This window comes from Diadema antillarum, unplaced genomic scaffold (assembly GCF_040938485.1).
Source record: "Diadema antillarum isolate AM-2024a unplaced genomic scaffold, OU_Dant_1.0 seq00001517_RagTag, whole genome shotgun sequence".
NCBI classification, from domain to species: domain Eukaryota; kingdom Metazoa; phylum Echinodermata; class Echinoidea; order Diadematoida; family Diadematidae; genus Diadema; species Diadema antillarum.
Genome location: NW_027272249.1, coordinates 892,409 through 907,644, shown reverse-complemented (window position 1 = coordinate 907,644; position 15,236 = coordinate 892,409). Strand labels below are relative to the sequence as shown.

General features: G+C 35.4%; 1 protein-coding gene across 1 annotated transcript in view; it reads left to right on the top strand.

The window, feature by feature from the left end:
* The window catches only part of LOC139710270 (uncharacterized), a 94,658-nt gene that overhangs the window by 62,959 nt on the left and 16,463 nt on the right, over nt 1–15,236 (top strand). The window contains exons 2-4 of the mRNA XM_071622201.1: nt 11,908–12,045; nt 13,109–13,199; nt 14,430–14,516. Coding sequence (XP_071478302.1) covers nt 11,908–12,045; nt 13,109–13,199; nt 14,430–14,516 — 316 coding nt within the window. The remainder of the gene's footprint in view (nt 1–11,907; nt 12,046–13,108; nt 13,200–14,429; nt 14,517–15,236) is intronic.

Below are 15,236 nucleotides of genomic sequence, written 5' to 3'. Positions count from 1 at the left end.
TCAATAATCGGAATGATTTGCGACAAAAGGGGAACATGCAATTGATAGGACAGATTCTCAAAAATAAAACATATTAGCTACGACAAACTATCACGTGTTATACCAAAGGAAAAATGCTTTAAACATTTCGAAATAAAGAAGGACGAAGATCCTGTGTATTGCAATGTATCGCTGGGGAATGAGCAGAAAGTATACTGCTACAACTTACCCAACCAACGTGTATTGCTATATATCAATCATGGCCGGCGCAACGTTTTCAAAAGTGGGGGGGGGGGGGGGCGCTTCAGATTTCTGGTGCCACTTCCGGGGTTGGTCAGCTGATAGCAAAAAAGAAAGAAAAAAAAAGATCTTCAGCTCAACAGAGGGTGCCACTTCCGGGGTTTCGTCAGCTGATAAGCAAAACATTGAAAAAAAAAGATTTTCAGCGCAACTTCTGTAGTTCTGTAGCGTTCCACTTTTGCTTTTGTTTTTCAGTTGACAAGCGAAAAAAAGAAAAAGTCTTCACCGAAAAAAAGCTTTCTATCTAGGCCTATGTTTTTTTCTAGTGCCCGAGCCCCCCCCCCCCCCCCCCCCGTCACTGAAAATACAGAAAATTTTGAAAATCAAATTTGAAAACATATCAAATTTTCTTCATTTTCTCCTTATTATCGTTCAACACATGTTTGACATCACATGCTGCAGTAGTCTTCTCATGTAGCGATGGCGGCTCTGGGACCTCAAAAACTCATCACCTTTGAACGGATTGTCCGAATGTCCTCAAACTTTCAGAGATGTGTACTATCAATAATACTTCTACCAAAATATGTTTTTTGTTTCATGTAAACAAATGACGTGTATTTAAATTTCATTTGGACATGTAAAAGTTACTTTGTACTGACTTTGTGTATATGCAATGTCATATTATATGGTTTGGCCGGAAATGAAATAAAAAATGAAATGAAATGAAATAATGCTGCATTCTCTCAATTCACATGGTATATTATGACGTTGAACTTGTCCTTTAAAATCCCGGAACGACTTGGGGTAACACCCTCTACATGTACAAGTCTAGTTGCTTTATATAGGACAAGGCGTAACACGTGACAACTGTGATTGTAATATCTGTTCATCAGGCCTGTGGGACACGTACGCAAATCAGCACAGAGAGTATTTAATATCCACTGTAGCGTATCTGAAAGTAAATGACAGTTGGTTGCTCCGTAATTCTACAATGAATTCTGTGTGTCATAGATTTGTTGTTGGTTCAGTTTATCTCTACAGAACCCCTTTCTTCCTTCCCCTGCTCCAATATTTATTCATGTTTCATTCACCCAATTTATTTTCGGGCCGGGATATTGCAGTGACGGACGCAAAATGGTTACAATGCCGAATGAGACAAGGGTAGTACGGATTTCTTAACATCAATTGTCGTTTGTCAAATTGTAAATAAAATTGAAATTGAATTGAATTGAAATTGTTTGAATAGGTACTGTAGACACAATGGCTTTGTTTTATCTTCATTCTATCTAAAAGACCTCAAACATGGATGTCCTGCCGAACCTGAGCCAATCGATATTGTACTTATATATCACAGTTTATATATATTATGTTTAATTTCTCGAGGTTGAATTGCTTTGCCATCAAACAGCGCGTTTAATGCCAATACTTTTTGAGAACGGAAAAGTTGAACAGAATGTTTTCAGACATAGATAATGAGATGGAAAAGAAGGAAAGAAGAGAGGGACTGAGCTGGCAAAAGCTGTGGATTAAGAACGAAATTGACGGTAATAATCTCAAATACAACTTATTTTTTCTTTCATTGTGAGGGTTGTTTGCTTAAATTGATTTTATGGTGTGAAGTAACAATAAGAAATTGATGTGATTTAACAAAACTATTATTATAGCCTACAAACAAAAGGACAGACTCACTGCGAAGTCTGGTGATTTCACAATTATTGTTTTAACTGAGATTCAATTCATCACCAAGGGCTAATGGGATTATATAGTTATCTTCAAAACGAAAGATTCGGGGCTGATTTTGATGGCGAACATTGGGGTGACGAACACTTCCAATTTCTTCCATACCTGCCAGCCATTTTGAAGCGCAGCACCGATATTGACATATGGGCAATGGAAGGTCCATTCTAATAAATGCGGTGAAGATGTAAGAGCAAATCGGACCGGAGGCCGGCGAGAAAATTCAAACTTTATGAATTTTACTGCTGGGAGCGCTCTTTACCTTACACTGGGAGTTATTGCCCCCTAATAAAGCGAAAGCGTCGCATGTGTGCGTTTCAAATGCGAATACCGCCCTCGGCTCAGTAAATGTCAATAGAACAACGTAGGTGATAAGCCCAACTTGGCACAGCAGACTTCTATATCCTGATATTGTATAGACTGCCTCGGAGCTATGCGATATTGTTAACCTGGCTATCCCAGGTGAAATTATTTCTACAGCTAACAATATCTTCAGGCTCTTCTGCAGTTATTTTGGTTCATCATCGACTTTACAATAAAACAAAGCTCATACACACAAACACACACATATATATATATATACATAACTATATTTTTTATTTATTTTTCCTTTTTTATTTATTTATTTATCTATTTATTTTTTTCATTGAAAGGTAATTATTTGGATGACATCCATTGCAGCTCACAGTCTGATCTGTGGTCATTTTACATGAATCAGCATGAATACATTTAAATACAATACAAAATGTAATAATATATAATACAAACAAAGCTTACACACACACACACACACATATGTATATATATATATATATATATATATATATATATATATTTAAGTGTGTATATATACATATATATATGTATATATATATATATATATATATATATATATAATATATACTTGGCCTCGAAACACAATCATTCTTCAGTCTTAAAGATTAGCATTGCCAGGAAACCACCAAGAACAGAAACGAGATGCCGATCAAATTCATTTTCCTAGGGTAACAAAAAGGCGATCATTGTATTCAAACGGAATAAGAGAAGCTGCCAAATTTACTCTTTGCTTTTCGTTGAATCTGAAAAGGCCTTCTTATCTTATTAGAATAGAACGTTTAAATCGAAATGTATTGTCCAGAATTGGCCCGCAAGAGCAAAAAATGACATCTCTAGAGATTACAATATAAAATTCATCCACAATTTTTCGTTCCCCTATGGAAATTCTACTTGAATATAATCAATGATAACACTCACAACACGCATCAAGAACAATAAAACAAACGAAGAGTTTGTTCGCAAAAACCAATAAGTCCATATTTGCCACATGGAAATATTTGCGATTAAAGGTAAAAATAAAGAATAGAGAGGATGATAAGAAAACTTTTGCTTCTTTTGACCATAACTTCAAAAATGTACCTTATTTAGTGACCAATATATCATTTAAAAAGTATCATTTTGTACATTATGACAGAGAACGTACTTCGAAATCTTCAAAAATGGACTTATCGGTTTTTGCGTACAAACTCTTCAAACATTGATCTGCAGTTGGCTTCTATATAATATGTTCATCTACTATAAAGTCCCAGGCACCCATCAGGTATTCACCTTGGAGTTTCCGTTCTTTTTCCGTCCGTATAGCAATCAAATAGTAATCCGAGAAAGTCGAATTGTTTCACATCGTTCTCCCACTCACATATCACTGAATACACTAACTTTAACTTTCATGCTGATGGTCCTTTTTTTTTTTTAGCTTGAACAGTTTTATTGATATCAAATATTCCACAACTTATTTATTGGATATGATTAAGCATGTTAAAAACAGAACATACCGCAATGATTTTCATTGTTATATCATTAATACTGTTAAAAGAGGAATTTCAAGATTAGAATTAGGCGCAAATAATTGTTCATCAAATCCCTAAATAACTATAATAATAATCACTATTCTAATCATATTAATGATTACAACCACATAGTTGTATTATGCTGAAATCTAATTAGTCACACACATAAACAGTCAGTCGTCACGCCGTATGCAAATTAGGCATAATGAGGTTCCGTGTGCCAGTGTTTACTCGATGCGCATGACCATCTCGCGAATTTGAGGTTTCACGGGATTTTGCGAGACTCTGTACAAGCTCCAATACAGTCGCCATGCAGTTAGCGCTAGTGTATACGATTTCGACATGGTGGGGTGAGTCCAATTACCCGTTTCGTACTCTTCATTTTGATGTAAAATTTGTCCATACTTAAAAATATTTTCAACGTTTAATCTCTCGTTAAATTTACCTTATATTTTGCTCGTAGTTTTGATGTATTCGAAACATAAACCTCTATTTTGCTGGATCCTGGCTGGTATCAAACTTTTCATACTCTATTTTTTTTTTTTAATTCGGCAGAGGAAGCATGTACCGATACTTGTTTTAAAAATCGAAAAGATGCAATATATGTAAGTTACTTAAAAATTCGTTCAAAAACTGACTAAAAAGAGACTTGGACCGGAAGTTGCGATCGCCGAAGTCAAGATTTTTCCTACATATGGCGCGAAGCTTGGCGTGTTCTTGAAAGTATTTTGTTTGCATTCATAATATAGAGCTGCCAACATTGAAATGCATTTATCAGGGAGATTGTTCAATGACATGCCTTTGATTCTGTGCTGGTTCATAATTGTTCATATCCAGAGATTCTTCTGTGGAATCGGGAGTCCCCCCCCCCCCCCCCCCCAAAAAAAAAAAAAAAAAAAAAAAAAGCGGGGGGGGGGGAATTAACATTTTAGATAATCACACTGAAAAGAAAACGAAACTGCTGCTTCATTAATCCAGGCCTTCGGGCTCTATAATAATGATAATAATAATAATAATAATGATAATAATAATAAAAAAAAAACATGTGGCATGATTGATAATTCATCAGATTATTTAAGATTAACATTCCTGCAAATCACCAGTAGTCCCCAGCTGCAGCTTCCAAGTTCCAGTAAAAAAAAAAAAATAAAAAAAAATAAATGGATAAATCATAATCTAGCGGACATATCATCAAAACCAGACATATAATTTGAAGGAGTGAGAATGTCCAAGGAAGAAAACAGACACAAGGTTATTTTATTTATCAAACCGTAACTTGCAAGACAACTTGATGTAAAACTAAATATGAAAAGAAAATCACAATGGAACATTTCAGAAAAGAAAAGGCATGAGAAACATCGTAACACAAATATTAGTATACGGGACTGAACCCAAGTGTTTTTTTTTTTTGTTTTTTTTTTTTTTTTTACAACTGTGAAATTGCTGACGTGCTCGTATCTGCAAGTAGTCAAACAAATGACAAATCCATACGAACACAAAGTGGCGATAACGAATCCTTAAATAATTATCTACGACATTTTGACAGAATATGACAGAATAAACCTATTATATACACGTTTACGCCGAGTTTCAGTCTTCGAGACCCGACACAGGAAGTAAAAAAAAAAACCACAGTAGCAGACGATGTGATGACGTCATGCAACCGTCGTTTCTGACCAATCACGATCCAGCATTGTACGAAGGTGTGACATACTGTTGTAATTTGATGGATCCCATGAGGTATAAAACATAGAGTGACTTGATTTTTCCATATTTTGAAAATAAGATAATCAAGTATCCTACTTATTTAGTTTGAAAGAGATGCAAGGTGGTTAAGAACGTATTTGACCCACTTCTTTCCGGTTTAAATTTTATATTTTTAACGCGTGAAATTACTCGTATTTTTACCCTAATTCCCTTTCCAGTATTATCAAATCGTTGTCATTGAATTAGACCTTGAGCTTTCTTCTTTCATTTAAGGTAAAAATGAGCTGTAAATGTTATGCTGGGGCTGCACAACGATAGTTTAAAAAGAACACTGCACAGCTAATTATGTATTCATGACCGCTCCGAGTCCTCCGCGCTCTGTGCGAGATTCGCACGCCGTGACGACTGACTGTAAACACAATTACAATCAAAATGCACGGGTAAACGTATAAACAGCTGCTTATGCTATTGTAAACATGATCGTAATCTCTTCAGCTATATGATCAACATGAAAATTCCTATTATTACTTGAAATAGTATTTTCTTTCACTCATCGAGTGACTGGAACCACATCGTTGTATCCACGTACTATACGGATATATTCTTTTTCGAACATTATACCATCGAGGGATGAAGGGATAGAGAGGGAAAAAAACAACGACGACAATGATACGACGTCACAATGTAAATTGGCCTGACTCCCCATCACATACAACTTCATACACACGGATACACACACACACACACACACACACACACACACACACACACACACATACGTATACGACAATGTCTGCGTTCTGTTGCTATCGATAGAGTGACGTCGTCGGAGGACCGCTCTGCAGCTCTCGACCTCTACCACTTATCCATGTAGACAAGGGCAAAGTGTGTTTCTAGATTGGGACCCATATCTCGAACACTGCCGAACAGGATCAAATCAATCAAGCTCTTATCCGCTTTCATACCGGCCTATGTGACATTCCGTCTGCCCCAGCCCCACTCACAATTATGACATGGGCGGGGATTCGCTTTTACTCCATTACCGCTGCAGCAATATGTCCATCGATAATGTACCCGCGAGAATAGGCCTCGGTAAAGGTGGGGGGGGGGGGGGGATGGTGACGGCAGCAGGTAATGTAGCATAAGTTGACATTTGTTTCAAAGCAGAATCGTCCTTGCCCTATGATTGCTAGATTTCAGTCATTGCTACCCTTATATGATGGTAAAACAATTGCATTAGTAATCTATGATTTATCTAAATTGCATACTAGCTCATCCAAAGAGTTGAGTAGCATTGTATCTGTTGAGTACGTTCAATCGTTTTAGTTTGTTTTGCATTTTAGTCTGTGTGTGTGCAGTATTAAATCCTTGTGTGCCTCACACTGTAGACTAAAACTTTTTCTATAACAAAATCAATACTATAATGGGTACGTTGAAAGCGTTGTTTGTGAGCTCTATATTAAGTGCATGTTTCATACTTAAAGTTCCTTGATTTGTGAAACATCATAGAAGGATTTTTTTTTTTAATTCTCGTGCATCAATAGGTGGAAAAAAAAAGCCCCAGCCTTTGATGAGCACACTCGTACTCATACTGGAGGTATTATGCATAAAATGTGAACAGAAAAAAAAAAGAAATTGTCCTATTCCGTCGGCTCCTTTGAGTGTAATGCGGGTGTCTGTGTAATATATTTCTACCCGTTTTCCCGCCAAGCTTGTACGGCTTGTCAATACTGAAGACGCCCACTCTGAAAATAAAGACATTGTCGCTCATCGACAAAAGAAAAGAGCTTCCTTTCAAAAGGCACCATGAATCTCAATAGTGCTCTACTTACTGGCTATCGTCTGCTTTGGATACCCCCTTCCCTCCCGAGTGGCGTAGAGAATTCAGACAACTTAACGAAAACAGCGTCTGGTTCTTTATTAACTCAGAGTCATGAAAAGAGATCTGGAAATATCGATTTTACACTCAGCGAGAAAACCTGTTGGTTCGCAGCGCGCAGCGCATTGGTCTGAGTGGGCGATGAATCAACCTACGCAAGCACGCACGTTTTGAAAGGTACCCGAAAATAGCATGCTGCTGCGATTTTTTTTTTTTCATTTAGACATACATAGGTGTGGAAAGTGAATTTTATATTTCAACTGACTTTAAGTAGATTTTCGAAGAGTATAGACGTACTCAACTGTATGAGTATTCGAATTGTGTGTATTCCTATCATGCCTTGCTTACCTTTCTCTTGAATGTATGTAAGGTGCCTGACGAAAAACATTATTGGTAACTCCATCGAACATGACTAATGCATATCTACTCACTGGTAGTTCTGAAATCGTTTAAATTTCTGAAAAACAAAATGGCACAAAATAAAAAAAAAAGGAAAGGGGGAAAAATTCCTGTAAAGATCGGAATGTAAGGTTGTCATTGGGAGGCATATTCCTCGTGACGAAAAGGGAATACAAAAGCGGTCTGTCACGTGACACAAAACAAACACAAAGTGGACTGGAGCATTGAAAAAATGACAGAAAAATCAAAGGGAGGTTAGATTACATGTACTGTGCCACAGTGCAGCTTCAGCGGTATATTTCAAATGCCGTATGTTCGTGCCGTGTTGCACTCGTGCCGCGTTACCGGCAAAGCGCCAATTTTCCGCCACTTTATTAATAATTGAGCGATGTGTAATCGGGCGTAATTACTGTCGAATGACGACGAAAGTGCGCAAACTAAAAAGGGGTCAAATATTTGATTCTTCTCCAGTCGATATGGGAGCGGGGTTGAGTCTGATAAAACGAGTAGGGCCTATATTGTGCATGTTTTTCGGAAAGGAGAGTCATGTTAAGACCTACTATTGTTATGATTGTGTTATGTTATTTTAGAACGTTCGTTTGTTTTATGGAATTCTTACCAACGATCATTCTTTGATAATTCTTTCGTAAAGAGGAAAAGTGGAAATTGCGTCTGAAGTGTGAAAAGATTACAAAAAACAAGGATATAAAGATATGGACAGGTCGAAGCTTCTACAACGAAAAGAGCATGCTAATGTGATAACCCTCTCGTCTGACATATTTCCGAACAATATTCTTTAGTAGCTTACCCACTTTTAGAAATCTAGGCAAACATAATCCTAGCAGTAATAACAAATTTAAACAGAATGCAGAGTTATACAGATTTATGAGGCTTTTCTTTTTGTCTGATTTGCATCATACGAGTGCCAAACTATGCTGTTTTTTCTCACATTCGGGAATAGCTTCTCATCCATTTTGTTGATTATTAAGTTTTTGTATTTTGCTATGCTATTAATAGAAATGTGATAAAAACATAAAAAGGCATTAAAACGCTTTGTCCTGGCGAGGAAAGCGTATGTTTTAGAAACAAGACACCAAACAGGTTCGTCATCGCATTCTTGATGAAGAATGCGATGACAATATACATATAATACCTTTATTAAGAGTCGATTGGGTAGCTTCCCTTTTCGTTTTTTTTTTTCACATTTCACTGACCTCGGCATCTCCTATACAGGTGTTATCTGGCACCATTACATATTGTATGATCTCAGTGCCTGCTGCTGCTAGTTTTATCGCCAAAAAAAAAAACCAACAACTTAAAAATAAAAAGTGTCCATTATGTGTGAGAAACGGGAGCACACTGGACTCATTTATAGCACTGAAAGGTAAAATCAATATTGAGCAGCCTCCTTTATCACCTCATCGTTGTAATACTGTGAAACCTTTTATCATCTTTTTTTTTATATGGCAACGATATTGAGTGGATTAAATTCATTCATATTTCATATTCATATTTCTCCATCTTAATGTTTACTGTAGGTATTACTCTTTCATTCTTCTCTGATGATTAGTTTCTTTTCGTTGAGGAGTTTACATCCTGTAGCATTTTCTCCCTATTTTTTGCCCCATATCTACTCCATCTCTCCCACTCTCTATTTCTCTGTTTGCAGTCTCTTTCGCCATTTTTTCTCTTTGTCCGCTTCTCTATCCCGGACACAATCGCCGGGCTTATTTACCATGCTCTGTATTATTCATTGATACCCTTCAGGACGGTCGAAATTAATTCTGGATCAGAATTCAGTTAAAAGAGAAAGGACACAGAGTTGAAGGACCTGCTTCAGTTCTTACCTCAGCCTTCACATTGTGATCGTCCTCTCTTCGCTGAAATTCGTATGAAAACGAAATATATAGGAAGTGGAATCACGATGGTAGAATTCTGAGAATTATGATAGTACACTGCGCACATGAAGCAATTGATACCTGTAAACGATCCTCACATGCAGGAAGTCAGGATGTTTGCAAGGCTGTATCGTGTTATGGAGCTGCTTTCAAAATAATGTTTGACAATGAAAGAGATAGATACTTCAATGGGAAGCAAACACAATAATCATTGCCGATGGCTACAGAATGACGGGAAACTATACTCATTTGTATTGTAATAACTATAGGAGAGAAAATTGTTACAAAGCAGGTAAGATAGGAGAAAAGTAAGAGTATAAGACAAGCAAGCGGTGATAGATGAAAAAGTTAGACTGAGTGATAGAAAGATAGAAATATATATATATATATATATATATATATATATACACAGATAGATAGATAGATAGATCGATAGGTAGATATATATATAGATAAATAGATATGAAGACTTTGTTCGCAAAACCCAATAAGTCCATATTTGCCAAATGGAGATATTTGCGATTAGAGGACAGGAAAAACAAAGAGAATTATAAAAAAATTTTGGCTTCTTTTGACCATAACTTGAAAAAATACCTTTATATGCAGTGACCGATATATCATTTAAAAGGTATTATTTTGTGCTTTATGACAGAGACCGTACTTCAAAATCTTCAAAAATGGACTTATCTGTTTTTGCAAACAAACTCTTCATACAGATAGATAGATAGATAAATAGATAGATAGATAGATAGAGAGAGAGATAGATAGGTAGATAGATATATAGATGGATAGATAAATAGGTATAGATAAATAGATACATACATACATACATACATACATACGTAAGAGAGGGACTGAGAGAGAAATAGAATGTAAAACAGATAGAAAAGAGAAGGGGGAGAGAGATATAGACTGAAAGATAGATAGATAGTTAGATAGATAGATAGAAAGAAAGAAAGAAAGATAGATAGATAGATAGATAGATAAATAGATAGATAGGGAGAGAGAGGGGAGGCAGCGCAAAAGATACTAGCGGTGACAAAGGAGCGAGTGAAATCACCCACAGGGCAATCTAAACAGGAAAGTGTCAAAATAAAATGATCTAATTAATGAATACGCCATCAATCACGTACGGGAGGCCCACGAAATAAACGTTGCACATTTTGCAGTTTATCAAACCTAAGCTTTAAATCTTTTTGTTTGCACTTCACCGATATCATGTATATCTCTTCGACATGTTCCTTGAAACCTATACGCATATGAAAATATCGCAGAAAAACTAGTTTCAAGTGAAAACTGACTGGTTTAAAGTTACTTCTGTATTCTTCTCTGCTCCCCCCCCCCCCCCCCCGATTTGTTGCTGTTGCTGTTGTGAGCACTGCGGATACTCTAGTTATGACCTAATGCCTACATGTAGATTATTCCAGTATGTGTACGTACAGTGCTCTCAAAATTATAACAACAATGGTAAATGAAAAAGTACTGATAAGCATTTACACAAAATAACTACCCTTGTTATCATGTCACCTGTTGAAGGCAAGGCGTGCACACAGCTCCTGATTGCATTCTTCTACTTTTTTATCATGAATGCATGCCATGCTTCAATTATACTTGAATTTTGATTTCCAGTTTGTTGGCTTGTTCCGTAATAACATCATGTTACAATAAACCGAATCATTATACGTGGAAGCATTTACCTGAGAGCACTTGTTGGGTCATGAAATAATAGAAAATAGTGACCAATCACAGAGTCAGGAGTAGAGGAATCGGAATCCAATTTATTCGTCCCTGGGTTGTACTGGCATTAGAATGTGAAACATTTAATGACATAAGGATGCCTACAATTTGGCTTAACAATCTCGCGCTTTGAAACCATACAGCTTAGCATCATGGTGTGACCCTTGACGTATATGTACCTTTCGTTTTGTGCATACATAAAATGATATCAAATGTGACGAAACAAAAAGTAATAAATAATGCAACAAATTATAATTATTATTACTATTATCAATAGTAGTAGTAGTATTAGTAGAAGTAGAAGTTGCAGTACTATTTTAATTTTTGTTATTTGTATTATTGTCATTGTAATCATTATAATTTCATTATTATCATTATTATTATTACTATTATCATTATTATTATTAGTAGTAGTAGTGGTTGTATCATTATTACTACTATTATTAACAACATTGTTGTTATTATTATTATCGTATGGTTACTCCAGATATGACGAGCTGTACGTTCTCTGGCAGAAGCTTCGGGATGACGAACCCGAGTTGCTCGTGACATTCCAGAACTTTCTAAAGAAAGCGGTGTCCGAGATACAGAAGATGCACGACAATTGCGACAACGTTGTTAAAAGGTAAAATATATTTTTATGATATACTACCCTCCCCCAACACCCCCCCCCTCACACACACACACATAAACCAACAAAGAAATAGAAAACCTTGTTATATTTTAAAATCGTATGCACATGGTACATGACATCACGTTATTATGATTAGAGCAAAGTTAAGCAAATACTTATATGGAAGACATCCCCCCAAAACACACACACACACAAACCAACAAAGATATAGAAAACCTTGTTAGATTTTAAAATCATTTCCACATGTACATGACATTACGTTATTATGATTGGATTAAGGTTAAGAAGAAAGTGGTTATCTGAAGGAAAAAGAAACACCCAAACTTGACCATGGGGATTAAGTGATTGGTTATATGGGATGTCGAATAAAATGTCCGAGGAATGTAATAACCTTGATATTATCGGGCAATACTGAAATATTTTCGTAGTCTATAAACCGTACTACGGTGGATCTATATATTAATCCAACATGTTTTGACACTGTTTCCAGTAGGCTTCTCAAAGGCTGAAATAAAGCTCTGCAGTTTAAAAGTATGACAAATCTCTTAACATTGGGACTTTTCTAGAAAAAGGCCCCCCCCCAAAAAAAAAAAAAAAATAAAATAAAAAATCATATATTTGGCGTCTATTTTCAAGTTTTCGTGATTGATCAGAGTAACATCCCTTCGCTTTCATCTGTCGTAAGATATATTTTCATAAGATATTTGACATTTGATAACAACAATAAATGTCCTAAAAGAGTGCACTACAGAGCTTGCAATCTAGTCGCCTAGGTGCGTGGAATTTGAAAATCCACAGTGTTTGAATGAAACCCCATCGCAATGAGAGAGTAACAGACAAAACCCATATCTTACGCAAATATAATACAAGTAATAGATACAGCGACTGAGCGCACTGTTCCACCATATACGTAATAGATATATTTGTTAACCTACTTAGGTAGCGACGAGAGACTACCATGGGTTTTGGGTTACTGATGCTACTTTTTATCTCGTTTATTTTTTATTGCATTTGCGAAAGAAAAAAAAACGGTATCTGACTGTTTTCATTACAGCAAAAATGGCATACATGCCGACGATATGCGAAGACTCTACGAAGAGATGGAACTTCTGCTGACACAAGAAAGAGAAACACTGCGGAGAAGAGTAAGAAAATATGCGTGCATAAAAGTATATATAATTCACATATTATGCAGACATATATGTATATATACGTATATATATATATATATATATATATATATATATCATGATATGACAAGTTAGAATGCAAAAACTGATGATTTTGTTTTTGTAGTTCAGATTTGTTAATCAAATGCTTTGAAGTAGAGATAGGCATGGGGCAAAAAGTTGGACAGTTGGAGAAAATACATTTTGTTTTTTCCGATGACAGTCATTATTCTTGCAGGTATTATTAGAATTATTCCAAATATTCTATTTTCTTTGTTTTTCAAACAGATTAATCTGAAGCCTCCTATAACGATCGTGTATCATCCTTAGTAACTAAAATACGTAAACGTAGTTCAGTACGAATAAGCACTTCACAGTTTTTCTTCTGCTGTTATGTCGTCATCGTAAAATAATAAATGATATAGCAAGCAAAAGCTTTCAGAGTGAGTTAAAGAACAAGTCTAATCAATCATTCGTTTGAGAATATGCTGTTTACTGCTAAAGTGGAAAACAGTAAAATGGAACCAAATTTGCACATATCATTAGGTACACAACTTACTTTTGTTTGCAACGTAAACGCTGATGTTGTGGGGTTTATTTCAATGAAAATAATGTCTGATATTATGCGTACTAAATTGCAAGAATATCAAAATGATGACTTGAAAAGTGTTTTTTGACAGTGGCTAAAATGAATATTCAGATAAATTAACACTTCAAAGGGTTTAGTTTTGGTAGAGATGGGAGTTCAGGTTGTAACTTCTCACGAGATAATAAGAAGTTTCTCGTGTGAAATAAGAGCAAACGATCTTAAGAGTGACCCAAAGTTTATTTGACAAAAATCAGTCTTGAAATAACTGAGATATGAAGACACAAAGATGTCCTAACCAAAGGTGGGCATCGCCTTATCTAGTGACCAATTCACACTGTTTTGCTTTTTTAAGAATAAATCTAGACTAATTTTATACCGAGTTTTATCAAATAATCTTTGAATATCCTATAATTTGATGCTCTTTAATATTTCAGATAAGTAGTTTTGAATAATCTCGTAAAAACTTGAAACCTCAATGCCCATCTCCAAAAAAAAAAACAACACAACATCATCTCTTTAAAATTCATAAATAAACAAGCACATACGTACATTCATATTTGCACATTCCTTATTCATAATTCCTTTTATTCTTGAACATCTTGAACATTGGATTACAGTATCGCCAGGAGATGGAAAATGAACTCGAAAAGCTGATGGACGAAAAGGACCACGAAGTTCACGAACTGTTGATCAAAAAGAAAGAGGTATGTTATATTCAATTTTATATCTGTGTGTGAATTCTTCCCTTCTCTCAGTATTTCAAAAGGATGGATGCATATTACTTGTTTGCTGCATTTATATCAATTGTAAGCATACATGCATTAATGAATTTGTATTACTAAAACTTAAAAAAAAAATAAACGTAATAATTTACCATAAATTGGCATTACTACGTAACCTTTGCGTCAAACCTCACTTTTGTTCAAATCTAAGTTTTGATAACATTTACGGAAAACAAAGTTTTATTTAGGTAAAAAATAAAGCAAAGCGACAGAAATTGCCAGTTCAAAAAAAAAAAAACAGAGAAACGTATCGTCGGCTGAACGCCAGAAGAGCGTTTCCGCAATTTAGGGGCTATTGAATTATTGGTATTTTGTGTATCGTCTTGTAGAGCTCAATCTCCTCCATATTATGGTGCCAATTTTGATTATTTCCATTTTAGTAAAATGTTAATGATCAAAACCACTAGGGCAATATTTCAAACGATATTTGGAAGAATACATTATATTTGATATACTCACTTTTGATTGAAATCATAAGCTTTCATTATATTTGATATACTCACTTTAGATTAAAATCATAAGCTTTTCATTTCATGAAAATTGATTATCTCGTTTTTATTTACGTCCAAATCTTAGAACACGATAACACCATTCTGCTTCTAAGCTGACGACATTAATAATAAATCCACATGAGCTTGATAC